At 54.5% G+C, this 12,632-nt stretch overlaps 1 protein-coding gene across 1 annotated transcript in view; it reads right to left on the bottom strand.

The window, feature by feature from the left end:
* Nucleotides 1-2,044: 2,044 nt before the first annotated feature.
* The window catches only part of Tmem132e (transmembrane protein 132E), a 49,290-nt gene continuing 38,702 nt past the window's right edge, over nucleotides 2,045-12,632 (bottom strand). Inside the window, exons 5-11 of the mRNA XM_013016283.1 lie at nucleotides 10,503-10,649; nucleotides 10,053-10,245; nucleotides 9,329-9,472; nucleotides 6,929-7,134; nucleotides 4,885-5,173; nucleotides 3,781-3,972; nucleotides 2,045-3,132 (exon numbers count right to left, since the gene is read on the bottom strand). Of these exons, the coding sequence (XP_012871737.1) occupies nucleotides 2,074-3,132; nucleotides 3,781-3,972; nucleotides 4,885-5,173; nucleotides 6,929-7,134; nucleotides 9,329-9,472; nucleotides 10,053-10,245; nucleotides 10,503-10,649 (2,230 nt within the window). The 3' untranslated portion in view covers nucleotides 2,045-2,073. The remainder of the gene's footprint in view (nucleotides 3,133-3,780; nucleotides 3,973-4,884; nucleotides 5,174-6,928; nucleotides 7,135-9,328; nucleotides 9,473-10,052; nucleotides 10,246-10,502; nucleotides 10,650-12,632) is intronic.

The following is a 12,632-nucleotide window of genomic DNA, read 5'->3' on the forward strand; positions in this document are numbered from 1 at the left end:
ATTGTCCAGTACCTGCCAATCCCCAGCACAGTGTTGGATACCAGGGGCTCGCTAAAGTGACCTGGGACCCTCACAGGAGCCCCATGGTCCAGCCTTATGCAAAAACGTGTGGCCAAGTCCATTCACTGAGACCCTCCACGTAGGGCAACCTAGGGTAGGTGTGCCTGCCCGTTGCCAGGCAACCTTCATACATGGGCTCATGTAACTCTCAAGAAGTCTGGGGTTGGCATGATGGGTGGAGCTGCTGGTCTCAGAAGCCTAGCATCTTTCTGTGGTGGCCCATGGGGAAGTGCCAATGCAGTCCACCAAGAGATGGCTGCTGGCAGCCACCTTGGCCAAACTCCTTCCCCCTCAAGCTTGCAGCCTCTGTGCTCCACACCCTGGGTTGCTATCTGTGCTGGGGCAATGATATCCAGGACAAGGAGATACTTATGCATGCTCCCAGGCCAGCCACAGACCACTGACAGGGCGGGGTGCATGCATCATGCCTGTTTGGGCCTTTTCCCACTGGTCCAATAGCAAAGGAAGAACTGAAGACAACAAAGGAAACCGAAGATGCCCAGGTGGACATCATAACCCTTGGCCTTCTCCTTAGTTTTCTCTGCCCTTCCTTTTTTCTACAAGTCCCGAGGCCCCCTTTGAGCCAACCAATCACAGCTGACTCCTGGTTGGAGGAAGAGGAACAATTCTATGAAGGACACATCCAATAGCTCTTTCGTCTCTTATGAGGGTCCTGTATGGTAGAAGAAGGAAAAGCAGGACCCCAAACTGCCTGGGCTAGCCAGTCATGTGATATACTGTGTGTGTGTGTGTGTTTATGCCAGTCCACCCAAGGAAGAGACTGCCAATCACCAGTCACCATGTACTGTCTGATCACGGGAGCTACGGCCCCCATCCCCAGGCTGATGGCCTCCATTTATTTATGAAAAATCTGACACAGTGGTGGGTAAAACCCAAGAGAAAAGTGACTGTGTGGGAGGAGGGAGAGGAGGGCGTCAGCTCCCTTCTGCCTTTGCTCACTTCACCAGAGGTCTCTGCAGTCCTCCCTGCCCCAGGGGTTGTATGTGGGGATGGGGTGGGGGGGAGACAGTGGCTCCCAGCCCTGCCGTGCAGAGGGGAGGGAAGCGGTGGTGAGCAGAGCAGAGCTGAGCAGGCTGGGTGGCTAAGGCGCAATAGTGTTGACTTTGCTGGGGTTGGGAGCAGGCGGCACCCAGGCCTCCCTGGGCCTGCAGACCACAGTGCTTAGGATGTTTGGCCAGAGAGGTAGGAGGAACCCCCTTCCCCTTCCCCGCTTGGACCCTAGCCTGTGGGCCAGAGAGAATCCCAGGGAGACCCCAGGAAGGTGCTGTCTTCACACCAGATCAGCTCCAAGTCTTTGAGGAGTTGGGGGGGATGGTCACCCAGAAGCCAGCAAATAACAATGACATTGCCCCCAGACCGCCCCCCCCAAATGTTTTGTCTGCAGCAAGATCCTTGGCAAGGCAGGCAGCTGCCACCTCCCACCCTGCAGGACAGAAATCCCTGAATATTAGTTTGAGAAAAGTCTTTGTGCATCCTGTGACACAAGCCCCCTCCTCCCCCACAGTTCCCCTCACACAGAGGGGTGGGAGGAGACAGGAGCCATGGAAGGCAGGGCCGGGCACAGTGTGGATCCACCTTGCCCACCCGGAGGAGTATGGCCTCCGTGCCTGACTCTTGGGGCGGGGTGGGGAACAGGGGGTTACCTTGCATGGGAGGAGGTTTAGGCAGGGGAGAGCAAGGCCAGGCTCCAGGTCCTCCTCCACTTGGAATGGGCAAGAAGCCCGTAACCTCCGGCCTGGGACTGGATGGACAGACCAGGGAGGCAGTGGCTGGCTAGGAGCAAAGCAGTGTGTGTGGGGGGAGAGAATGGGGGAGGAGAGGACACGAAGTAGAAAACCAGTTCAGCGCCCTGGTTAGTGTGAGCTGGGAGGGCAGGGGGGGTCCCAGCTAAATCCCATCCAGAGCAGAACATGGGTGTGTGTGTGTGTGTGTGTGTGTGTGTGTGTGTGTGTGCGCGCGGTGGGGGTGTCCATAGCACCCCGGATGTCACTTCTATGCAATCTCTTTGATTCTGCGCATGTAATTGTGCAGGTCTGGGGGAGGCGTGGGCCGCCCAGTGCCCGTCACATCGGGGCAGCTCCAGCCTAGGTCTTCCTCCTCCTCCTCTTCCTCCTCCTCCCCAGCAGGTACAGAGTCATAGGCCAGCTCCTCTGAGGGCAGCGTGGTAAACGTGGTGAACTTGACCCTCTTGCGCTTGGAGGTGGGTGAGCTGGCAGGGTCCTCTGCTTGGTCCCGGGCAGAGCCCCCCGAAGAGCCGTCACCACGCCCATGCACCTGGCTCTGCACGCTGGTCTGGGAGCTGCCGCTGCTGTGGTGGTCACCATGGCAGCAGGCGGGCACGGTTTCCAGAGGGTTGCCCGTGGGTGGCGAGAGCTCACCTTGGACCCGGAGAGGCTGCCCGTTACCCAGGAACACCCAGTGGTGAGAGTGGTCCATGCTGGTCTGGCCCTCGGGGGGGATGCGCTTGTGCCGGTAACGCAGCACAAAGACAATGCAGTTGATGAGGAAGACAAGGATGGCCAGGCAGAAGACACCCAACAGTGCGTACATGCCGATCTCCAGGTCCGTCAGGCCCCGGGGCATCTGCAGGAACCCCGTGGGCAGTGGCAAGAAGTCTTCCGTGGGTAATGCTGCAGGGTTGGATGTGCCCAGGCCAGGGGCCTCCAGGGCAGGCACCGCTGTGCCCAGAGGACCAGCTCCCCGGGCTTCGTCCTCACCCCCACCAGGCCCAGGCTGGCTGGGGCCGGGGTAGTCATACGTAGGGTCCTCCTCCTCCCGCCCGAAGTGTACACGCAGCCCCACGGGGGTGGTGGCCAACACGCTCTTGCGTTTGGTTTTCTGGCAGCTCTCGGCGATGGTGAGTTCTGCCCGGAGCAGCTCCCCTGTCCCCTCGGCCTCGGCCACCACCAACGGGAAGGCTCGGTCCTGAATCACGGTGGCCACTCGCTCGTCCAGACTACTCACCAGCAGCCCATAGTCCCGGGGGCTGTAAAGGGAGAGTGGAGCTGTGGTACCATCACTGTAAGATATCCAGAGACTCAGGAGGGCTTCCTGGAGGAAAAGGAGGGAAAGGAGGAGGAAGAGACTCAGAGAGAAGGTATTAGAGAAGCCCAAGAACATTATGTAGGCCTCACACTACCCCTTGAATAGCATTCTTCTGATGAACTGATGGACTGGAGGTAAGTTATGCTGTGGGTTCAACTCAAGGCTCTTCTGCTGCAGCATCATTACACCTGATCTGGGAAACCCCCTCATCAGACTTTTGTTAAGGAGAATGTACACCCACCCAGCTGTAGACAAGGAAGCAGAGCCCAGGAAGCCCATGGGCATGGGTAACTGAGAATCAGGAGCAGAGGACACATGCACTCCTAGCCTGGCACTGGCGCCCACCGATTCACTACCCCATGCCGCCCTCAGTAACTTTTCCACACTCATCCTGGAACCAGTGCCTAAGCGGTGTAGAGATGGATTTAGGGACTTCCTGCAGCAGGCAGAGGTGATGGCATTCTGAGAGTCCAGGAGAGAGTGCTCAGCAGGAGCACGGGGACCCCGTGGAGGCCAATGCGGTGGGGTAGCAGGTGTGTATCTTCCAAGATCTCAAATCCTAACTTGGGGGTTCAGAGCACATGGCAGTGGAGAACCCCCCTCACCCCCATCCTCTATCCATACCCTAGACTTCCTGGCTGAGTGGCTGCTTACCTGCTTGAGGAAGCTGAGGGTCTGCTGTGCGGCTGTGGTGGCCAGGATGGTATGGCTGCTCCCAGGGCTGGGCCGGAGGGAGAGGGCCAGGCTGGCCACCACCTGGGCCTGCAGCTGTGTGATGCTCACTTTCTCCTCTGTCACGGTCAGCATTGTCTCCCCCAGCACAGCCTCCGTCAACGGGGACACCACCTGAGGCATAGCAGGCTGGGGTAGGAGACCACCAGGAAAGCAACAGACCCTGTCTGTGGTCCCCACTGGGCCCAGAGTCCTATTATTAAGCTTAAAGGGCCCCAGAGGGGATGAGGCAGTGAGGGGGGGAGGAAAAGTCAGGGTTCCTGGCTCTGCCTTAGTTTGCATGTGTAAGAACAAGGGTTCAGAGGTCATGGGAGGATAGGGGGCTCATGGAAGCCAGGCAGCAGTGTGCAATGCCGCCGGCCGGCTGAGCTGATCTTCAGGAAAACAACCCAATGTCAAGAGGACAGAAGGGAGTGGTGGGAACTATGGCAGACAAGTGCCCTCATGCTCCACATTGAGAGGGGGCCCCTCATATCAAACCTGGCTGATTACTGCCAGGTGGCAATGGTGGCCCAATATTGCTAGATTCTTTTTTTTCCCTCTTCTTCTTGTAAAAACCAGAAATCTAGATTATTTTTTTTTTAAAACGAGAGGCTTCACATGTGAAATGTTGGATCGATTATTTCGTAACTAAGAATGTTTTCTGTAGGCCTCTCCAGCTTTTGGATCACTTGTGTACAATCCCTACCTAGACACCCAATAGTCAGGAAGAAAGGTCAACGTGGGGTCCCTAGCCACTGCCCCCCCCCATTCCAAGTTGCCTGCCTACTGACCCTCTCTATACCTGCTCTTGGAGAGGGGTCCACGTGAGTACCCTCGCCGAGTTAGGGAAGGGTTGATAAAGATAGAGAAAACTTGGAGTGATGGCTTTACCACAGCAAAGCTTGACCTTAAAAGGTGCAGGCAGAGGGGCAAGACTGAAGGAAGCGTGGGGAGGGACTAGTGAAGACTGCTCCCGGGAGACCAAGGCTTCTCCACCCACAGGTAACACAGCCTCCAGTGTGCTTGGATGGAACCCCTTCCTACCTTGAAGGGGGTAGTGCCTGGCTCCAGGCCCGCCAGGGTGCTGCTGTCCACCAGGTGTGCCACTCTTGGGTCGCCTATCCGCATGAAATCACTGACCAGGTCTGTGACCTCCACCAGCCAGTCTGGGCCCAGCATGGTGACTACCTGGTCGGTGCCCTCAGAGGATGTGGTATGGAACTGGGTGAACACCTGCAGCGTGGCATGCTGGTACTGCAGAGTGCAGCCGCGGCTGGCGCTCTGCCGCCGTTCCTCCTCCTCCTCCTCCTCATCCTCACTCTCTCGGGCTGACCTGGGGGCAGAATGAGCCAAGCTCAGAGCCAGCCAGGTGGAGAGAACCTTATGCTGGCTCTAACTTGCATGAGTCATGGTCCTCGTGGTTTTTCCTGCTGGATCCTCTCTGTCTCTCCCCATGGCGGAAGTTCAACAAATAGCACCCCTCTTCCCTGGTCCAGGTCTTCCACTGTTGGGTTTAGAGCTCTGAGAGACCTAGAGTATCTCTCTTCTTGGACCCTCCTCATTTGTGCCTGGAAATATCTAGCATCTGACCCCTGCCCCTTCTTCAGCTCTGTGCTTGAAGCCTGTGCTGGGGCTTTGGGCTGGAGCGTAGGGCATCTTTGCTGTAGACACGGACAAGCACAGCCAATCGTGTCTAAAGCGATGTGGAAAGCAGACTTGTAAGTGATGAACCTGGGTATTTAACTGAGGAGATTTCCAAGCAAAGTGTGGGAGGCACAGCCTGGTTTTCTCTGGCTGCTTGTAGTACAACATGAGAGTAGATACAACTAAAAAAATAAAAGATGAAACCATTGAAGCAAAAGGGAACTTGGATCTGAAAGATTCTGGGAACCCTGCAGCCTATGCAGACTGGGGAAGAAGCTAACAACAGGAAATTCATTGCCAGGAAGGCATGCCTGAGCTCTCTTGAAGCCAGTGCTTCGTGAGTGCTTTGAAGAGATCAACCAGAATATCTGTTTGCACCGAGGGCTTTTAAAAACTGTGCTAATTATTTTCTTTCTTTATTTGGTTCCAAGATTGGAACTCAAACTTGGTACCTGATGCTTTTGCTTCTTGGCTGGTGCCACACATCCAATCCCCTTGCTATGGAATTCAATCCTCACCATAATCCTATGGGCTATTAGCTTGCTCATTCGACATGGAGGAAAATGAAGTAAAGAGAGGTTATGTAAACAGCCAGTAAGGTCACATAGCTAGTCAACACCAGAGTCAGGATTTAAATAGGCTGTCTGGCTGCAAGGGTGCATTACATCCTGCCTCTTAAAGCACCACAGCCACCACTTGGTGGATGTGAGTATTTCAGAACCACAGGCTTTGCCCCTAACCTGGCCCAGTGAGAATCTTCACTCTGTCAGGAAGTGCCGGCCATATGTAGGCTCAGTCAAGCTTGAGAGGCTCTGTACTACCTCCACCCTGCCAATCTCTGTGGTTTTCCCATGGCCACCTGCGGCTCTCTCCCTAGCCCTGCCCCCAGTTGTCTACCATGACCTTGCTCTTCTCCTGCATACTGATGGCACTCAGGTGTGGCAGCCTGAATCCCAGAAAGGGAGCCTGGGAATGCATCAGAGACTACACTGTGCCAGTGGGACCAGGGTGGGGCTCACCTGTTCAGGTGTGTATACTGCTCCATTTTGGGCTACCCGATTGCCATCTCATCCAGTGTTCTCAGCCAGTCCCTTTCTACAAGACTCAGCTCCAGGAAGCCCGCTTTGGCTTCTGATGGCTTCCTCTAGACGCCTTGATTCCTTGCCTGCTGGCCCTCCCACATATCACTGTGTTCTGGGGCACGTGCCTTAACTAACTAGCTGCCCAGCTGGACTAAGAGCTTGGCTCACGCAGACGGTGACCACACTCTCCCCGAACCTCAAACCCCCGTCAGCGCCTGGCACAGTGTAGCTACTCCATCAAAGTCTGCTGACTGCATAACAGATCCACAGACTGTGTCTACTGAAGGCTTCAGATTAGACTCTTCTGAGGCTGTGTCCACCCCTCCCGTGTCCCGAGGGTGTGCTCTGTGTGAGGGCTGTACCTGCGGTCGGGAAGGATGGGCACTCTCCAGCCTTTCACTTGGCTAAGGTGAGCATCTGAGAGCTCAATGTCCAGGGGCAGCTTGGGGACCCAGACTGTCATCTCCAGAGGAGCACTGAGAACGTCGTAGCGAAAGGTGACTCTGGCGTTCATGGATCCCCGGGACTCCTTTCCACTCACAAACACATAGTCACAGCTGCTGGACACCTGCAGGAAGGAGAGAGTGGCACTGTGTGGCCCTTTTAGACCTCTATCAGTGAGGCCGGGGCAGGGGACTTAGATCTGACCAGCAGCAGGGCCTACAGAGCTGCTGGAGTAAAAGCACCAGCCACCGGGGGCCACAGGAAGGAAGCCAGGTAAGTAAAGACCCTGGTTGGGAGTGGGGGAGAGGGGTGCACCAGCCCCTGTGCCCCTGTCCCTGGGAGTGGCTCTTGGTCTCTGGAAAATAGCCAATGTGCTATTTAGTTATTTATTTATTTTTGTTGTTGGTCATAAGGCTTGAACTCAGGGCCTGGGTGCTGTCCCTGAGTTCTTTTGAGCTCAACACGCTACCACTTTGAGCCACAGCACCACTTCCGGGGTTTTTTTTTTTTTTGGTGGTTAATTGGAGATAAGAGTCTCACGGAAAAAATAAAAATAAAAAAGAGTCTCATGGACTTTCTTTCCAGGCTGGCTTCAAACTGGAATCCTCAGATCTCAGCTAGGATTACAGGCGTGAGGCGCCAGCACCCGGCTAATTATTTTTTTTAATTAAGTCTTGGTCTATCCTGTGGAAAACCACAGGAAGGAGGCTCCCAGGGAAGAGGCATCTTGGAGAGTTCCCTCACTGAGGCTGAGCCGCATGGAGTCCTCCACCTGTGGGGAGAAGGATGGGGAGAGAGTCCAGAGAGAAGGCAAATGGTTCACTTCAGGCTATTGGCAGGGATGGAGGAGAGGGAGGAGAAGAGGACAAGGCAGGAAGGAGACACCCAAGCCCAGCCTGGTGGATGGTTGCCACCCATGTGTGCTGTTTTGACAGGCACATGCCTAGCAACCCCTGTTCCTAAAGGCTCCTGGGCACATGCCAGTGGAGACCAGTGCCCACTCAGTGCCAGGACGTGTCTGCCAATGCTTCAGAACAGATGCAGCTGGATGTGTGTGCCAAAGGTGCCCACGCACACACCTGGCATGCATTGGAGTGGAACCCCAGGTGCACACATCCACACCCAGCTCCGGCTGGAATGTGTCCCTAGGGCCCTGCCCTGACTATGAGGGAAGATCTAGAATGCAGCTGGTGGGGCTGATGATACCTCACATCTCTGCAGGGGTGGGATGGGTGCTGGGCTCTCCACATCAAGGGGACAGAGGACAGAGGAAAGTGGAAACTGCAGCCTTGCCGGAAATGAGTTCCTTCCCAGCTTGAAGGCGGAGAATTCTGCAGGTTAGTTGTCTCCACCAAGGGCAGGAGCATATTTCTCTGGGTGGCAGAGAAGGCACTGGATGCAGGCCCATCCGGTGCTGTCCCAGCCTGCCATGGGGTAAGGTAACCCCTTTAATGAAGGGGATACAGGTGTGCATGAAGCTGTGCCCCGGCTCCCTGGAGGGCCTTCTGTGTGGATAGGTGTAGATGGGGGAGCCCCAGGCTCTTCAGACCCAGGAGACCCAGCGTGAGTGTAAGGAAGCCCGGGTAAGCAGAACAGGACCCACAGAGCCCACTCCCACTGTCCTCCAAGCTGAGCGGTCACAAGATCAGCCAGCAGACCCTGATGTCCAGGTGTCTGGTTTCTGTCCTGCTGAAGGCAAGCCCACCCTATGGGTATCAGGACTGGACACACTGTCATATCATTGCCTCTTCCACTGCCTCCTACCCCGTTCAGCCTCTGACTCCTGTCCAAGGAGCAAGTCTGGAGGGGGTGACAGCCAGGAAGAGGCCCCAAGGAGCTGGAGGAGTTGAGGTGTGTGAGACAGGCATGAACAGCCTTTACCCCTAGTCTAATCCACATGCTTCCCTCGGGGCAAGTCTTTGGGAGGCCTACACCCCATATTTGACTCTCCCTTTCCTTCCTCCTTCCTCTGCTCCCCACCCACCCCCCACGCCATGTCTGTCATACACCAGGCCTCTTAAACAATTTTCCGAGTTGAATTCAGGTGGTCCACACTGCTGTTTCCCTTCTACCTGCCATATTTCTACAGGAAGTGTGGAACCCCTGCCAGAGCAGGAAATACTGGGGTGATCCACCGCTGTGGGGGTAAACACAGTGAGGTGGGACTGAGAAATAATCAGCCCAGGCTGGGGCAAGAATTCCTGCCCGTCCAGAGCACAGTCGGGCACATGTAGTCTTCAAGGGTGAATAAGTTAAACTGTGTGGACTCCTCACACTCTACCCCCTCACCCCCAGGCCCTCCCCTCCAGGAAGCTTACCTTGATGATGTCTTCATTGTCAGATTCGCACTCCACCAGGGCAGAGACATCTAGGACAAGGCCAGTCACCTCAATGGCAATGACCTTCACAGGGATGGCTACGGTGCGGCCCGTCAGGATGGCTGTGTTGATGATCTCTGTGTCCTGTAGGGAGGAGAGGAGGGAGAGGATGCTCTGTCTTCGGTCTCTTACTCTGTGGGGACCTGTCAGTCAGCCAAGACCCTAGCGCCTCGCTGTTGCTGCTCCTCAGATACTCAAGGAACCTCTTATGCTGCTCAGGTGCTCTGCTAGAAAACAGCCCATCCCCAGGCCCCGAGATCAGGATCCTCTGAGGAATATCAACATGCCTTCCTGGCCATTGAAGGGACCCTGGGCTGGTCCCAGGCAGACACTGCAGCCCTCTATCCCTCTACACTCAGTCTAAACCCCTAAACCAACTACTCAGTGTTGTGCCCATGGGACTCCGGTCTAGGGTACCCAGTCTAGGATATCTTCAAGCTTCAACAGCACAGGTGCCTCCTCCAGGAAGCAACCCCTCCATGGAGACTTCTTCCACTTCAGCTCCTTGGTACCCAAACCAGGTGCAGAACACTGCCTGTGGGTACACAGGTGCCCCTTCCCACACACTGTGCCCGTCCATCCGCATGCAGGCTCGGCCTCGTGCGGCCTCTTCCCACATGTGCACCCTTGTGTCCAGGGGCCTGGGCGCTGCCCACTCACTCACCATGGCCAGGGGCAGGATGGCTTGCACATCCCTCTGGATGACCGTCAGCTCAGTGACTGCCCTCTCCAGGTCAGGCAGGGAACCATGGCCGCGGTAGTCGATGTGCCACATGATCCGCCGCTTGACTGACTGGCTGGTGAAGTTTTCCATCTCAAAGTCCAGCTGCAGGATCTCCAGAGGCCCCTGGCCCTCCCTGCAGAGCAGGGCAGAGAGAAGAGCGGGGTGAAGTGGGTTAGGAGAAGCCCAGGGGCCCTGCGACCTCAAGGGGAGTGGGCTTCTTCCCCTCCTTGGAAACTGTCTCCCTAACCCATTCCCCTAGGGGACCCCAGCTCTGGCCCTCAGATTTCCATCAATGGAGTCTCAACCCTGGAGAGCCTGATCTCCTTCATACAGTGCCCTCAAGCCCTACAGGTGCCTGTTCTTTGGTGGTGGGAAGTGGGGGGGTCTCACCAGGGTGGCAGGGGTGTGCCCTGGGCCCAGGCTACATCTACAGTGGCTGTTGAATGCTTTGCTCCGGTCAGCAGCTCTGAGGTCACATGCCACTGACCACTCCGAGACTTGGTGCCTAAAAGGGTCACACCCTTCTTGGCCTTCACCCTGGAACAAAGGAGAGGAGGAAGACAGGTCAGGCTGGAATCCAAAGTTGGCCTGCCTGGCCAGCAGCACTAAATTGGAGCTAGGGGAGGGGAATAGGTGAGCTCTATGATGAGGGTATCTGGTATCACCAGGCCAAAACTTCTGAGGTCCAATAGTTGTTGCCATCTGCTCTGCCATGTTCTTTTCCCAGGCTTTGTCTAGACTTGAGTGCCTGAGTGACAAGACTTCTGCATATGTCTCAGACCTTCCTCAGGGAGACCAGAAGGATGTGTGCATTCCTTTTTCATAAATGAAATAAAATGTTCCTGGGTTCTCCTGGGGAAAGGAAGGGCAACTAGTCTCCATCTTTTTGTGTGTGTGCTGGGGCTTGAACTCAGGGACTCAGAGCTTGTGCTCTTTGTTTGATGATTAACTGGAGATATAAGAGACTCACAAGTTTTTCTGTCCATGATCCTCAGATCTCAGACTGCTAAGCAACTAGGATTACAGAAGTGAGTCACTGGTGCCTGGCTAATCTCTGTTTTAATTGTGACATTTGTGTGTGTGTGTGTGTGTGTGTGTGTTATTAAGGATTGAAACTAGGGTCTCAAACACACTAGGCAAATGGTCTTCCACTTGAGCCATAACCCTAACCGGGCTTCGTGTGTGTGTGTGTGTGTGTGTGTGTGTGTGTGTGTTGGTACTAAGACTTTAATGCAGGACTTCACACTTTTCACACTTTCCTTTACTTTTTTTTTGCTCTAGGCTAGCACTGAGCCACACCTCTACTTCTTGTTTTTTGCTGGCTAGTTGGAGAAAAAGAGTCTCATGGACTTTTCTGCCAGGACTGGATTTGAACTGCAGCCCTCAGATCTCAGCCTCTTGAATGGCTAGGGTTATAGGTATGAGCCATCAGTAGCTGGCATTCTTTGTATTTGTTTCTGAGACAGGGTCTCGCTAACTTTGCCCATGCTGGTCTTGAACTTGTGATTCTCTTGCCTTCTCCTCCTCCTCCTGAGTGGTAGGATTATGGATGTGAGCCATGGTACCTAGCTAATAGAGACAGTCCTTTAGATAACTAATAAGGAGATCTTGGCATCTTCTCCAGTTCTTCCATTTATTTTTGCCATGGTTTCAAATCACTCCATAGCCCAATTGCTATCTCCCAGACGCTCCGGGCACAGGAGAGGAGATACCCTGCACACTTCCGTTCTGCTCTAATTCACACTGACTAAAGTAGGATAATGCTTGCCTCCTAAAGTCTATACTCTCCACTCCTATTAGTGCAGCCCGAGATCTCTGATGACTGAAATAATTCCTACTCATGTTCAGCTAGCAACCGTGGAATATCAGGCCTGACCCTTTCGAGGAATAGGGGAGCTGCACAGGAGAATGCTCAGGGGAGGGAGCAAGGCTTGATTCAAAGATGGAGGCAAATGGTGCGGATGATTCTGGTCCCACAAGCACACTGCTTGTGTGGGCCAGCATTCTGGTGGAGTCTTTTCTACATCTTTAAAATCCTAGAATGTGACGCAACCCCTTCCCGCAAAAGCAGATTTCTACTGTGAAATATTATGTATCACCATCATCCATATACTTCGAGGCATTTTTGGATATTTAAGGATTTGGGAATATACTTTAAGGAGTTTCTGAATTCATGAACTGGGTCTTTCAGAAGGTATAGAAACAGCTGGGATCCTGAACACTCTTCTCAACTTCAGGATGGAGCCATCATCCCAGCAGGCATAGATCCAGTTTATGTTTTGCTCAGCAACCCCCAGGGACTGTTTCCTGACCTCAGTCTCCACCTGTCTCCTTGCCTGTACCACAGAAGAGCTGTACCTATTTACATCTAAGGTCCCGTCTGGCTGGGATCCTACCATTCTTGACCTCCTTACTTGTGGAAGGTAACATTCGACTCTGTTTCTAGGAGACACCGGGAGAGGCAGACATGGTGGTTGCCACTAGACAGGGAAGAACATCCAATGAACACTGTTTCTTGAG

The sequence above is a fragment of the Dipodomys ordii genome, unplaced genomic scaffold (assembly GCF_000151885.1).
Source record: "Dipodomys ordii isolate 6190 unplaced genomic scaffold, Dord_2.0 Scaffold31, whole genome shotgun sequence".
Classification (NCBI taxonomy): domain Eukaryota; kingdom Metazoa; phylum Chordata; class Mammalia; order Rodentia; family Heteromyidae; genus Dipodomys; species Dipodomys ordii.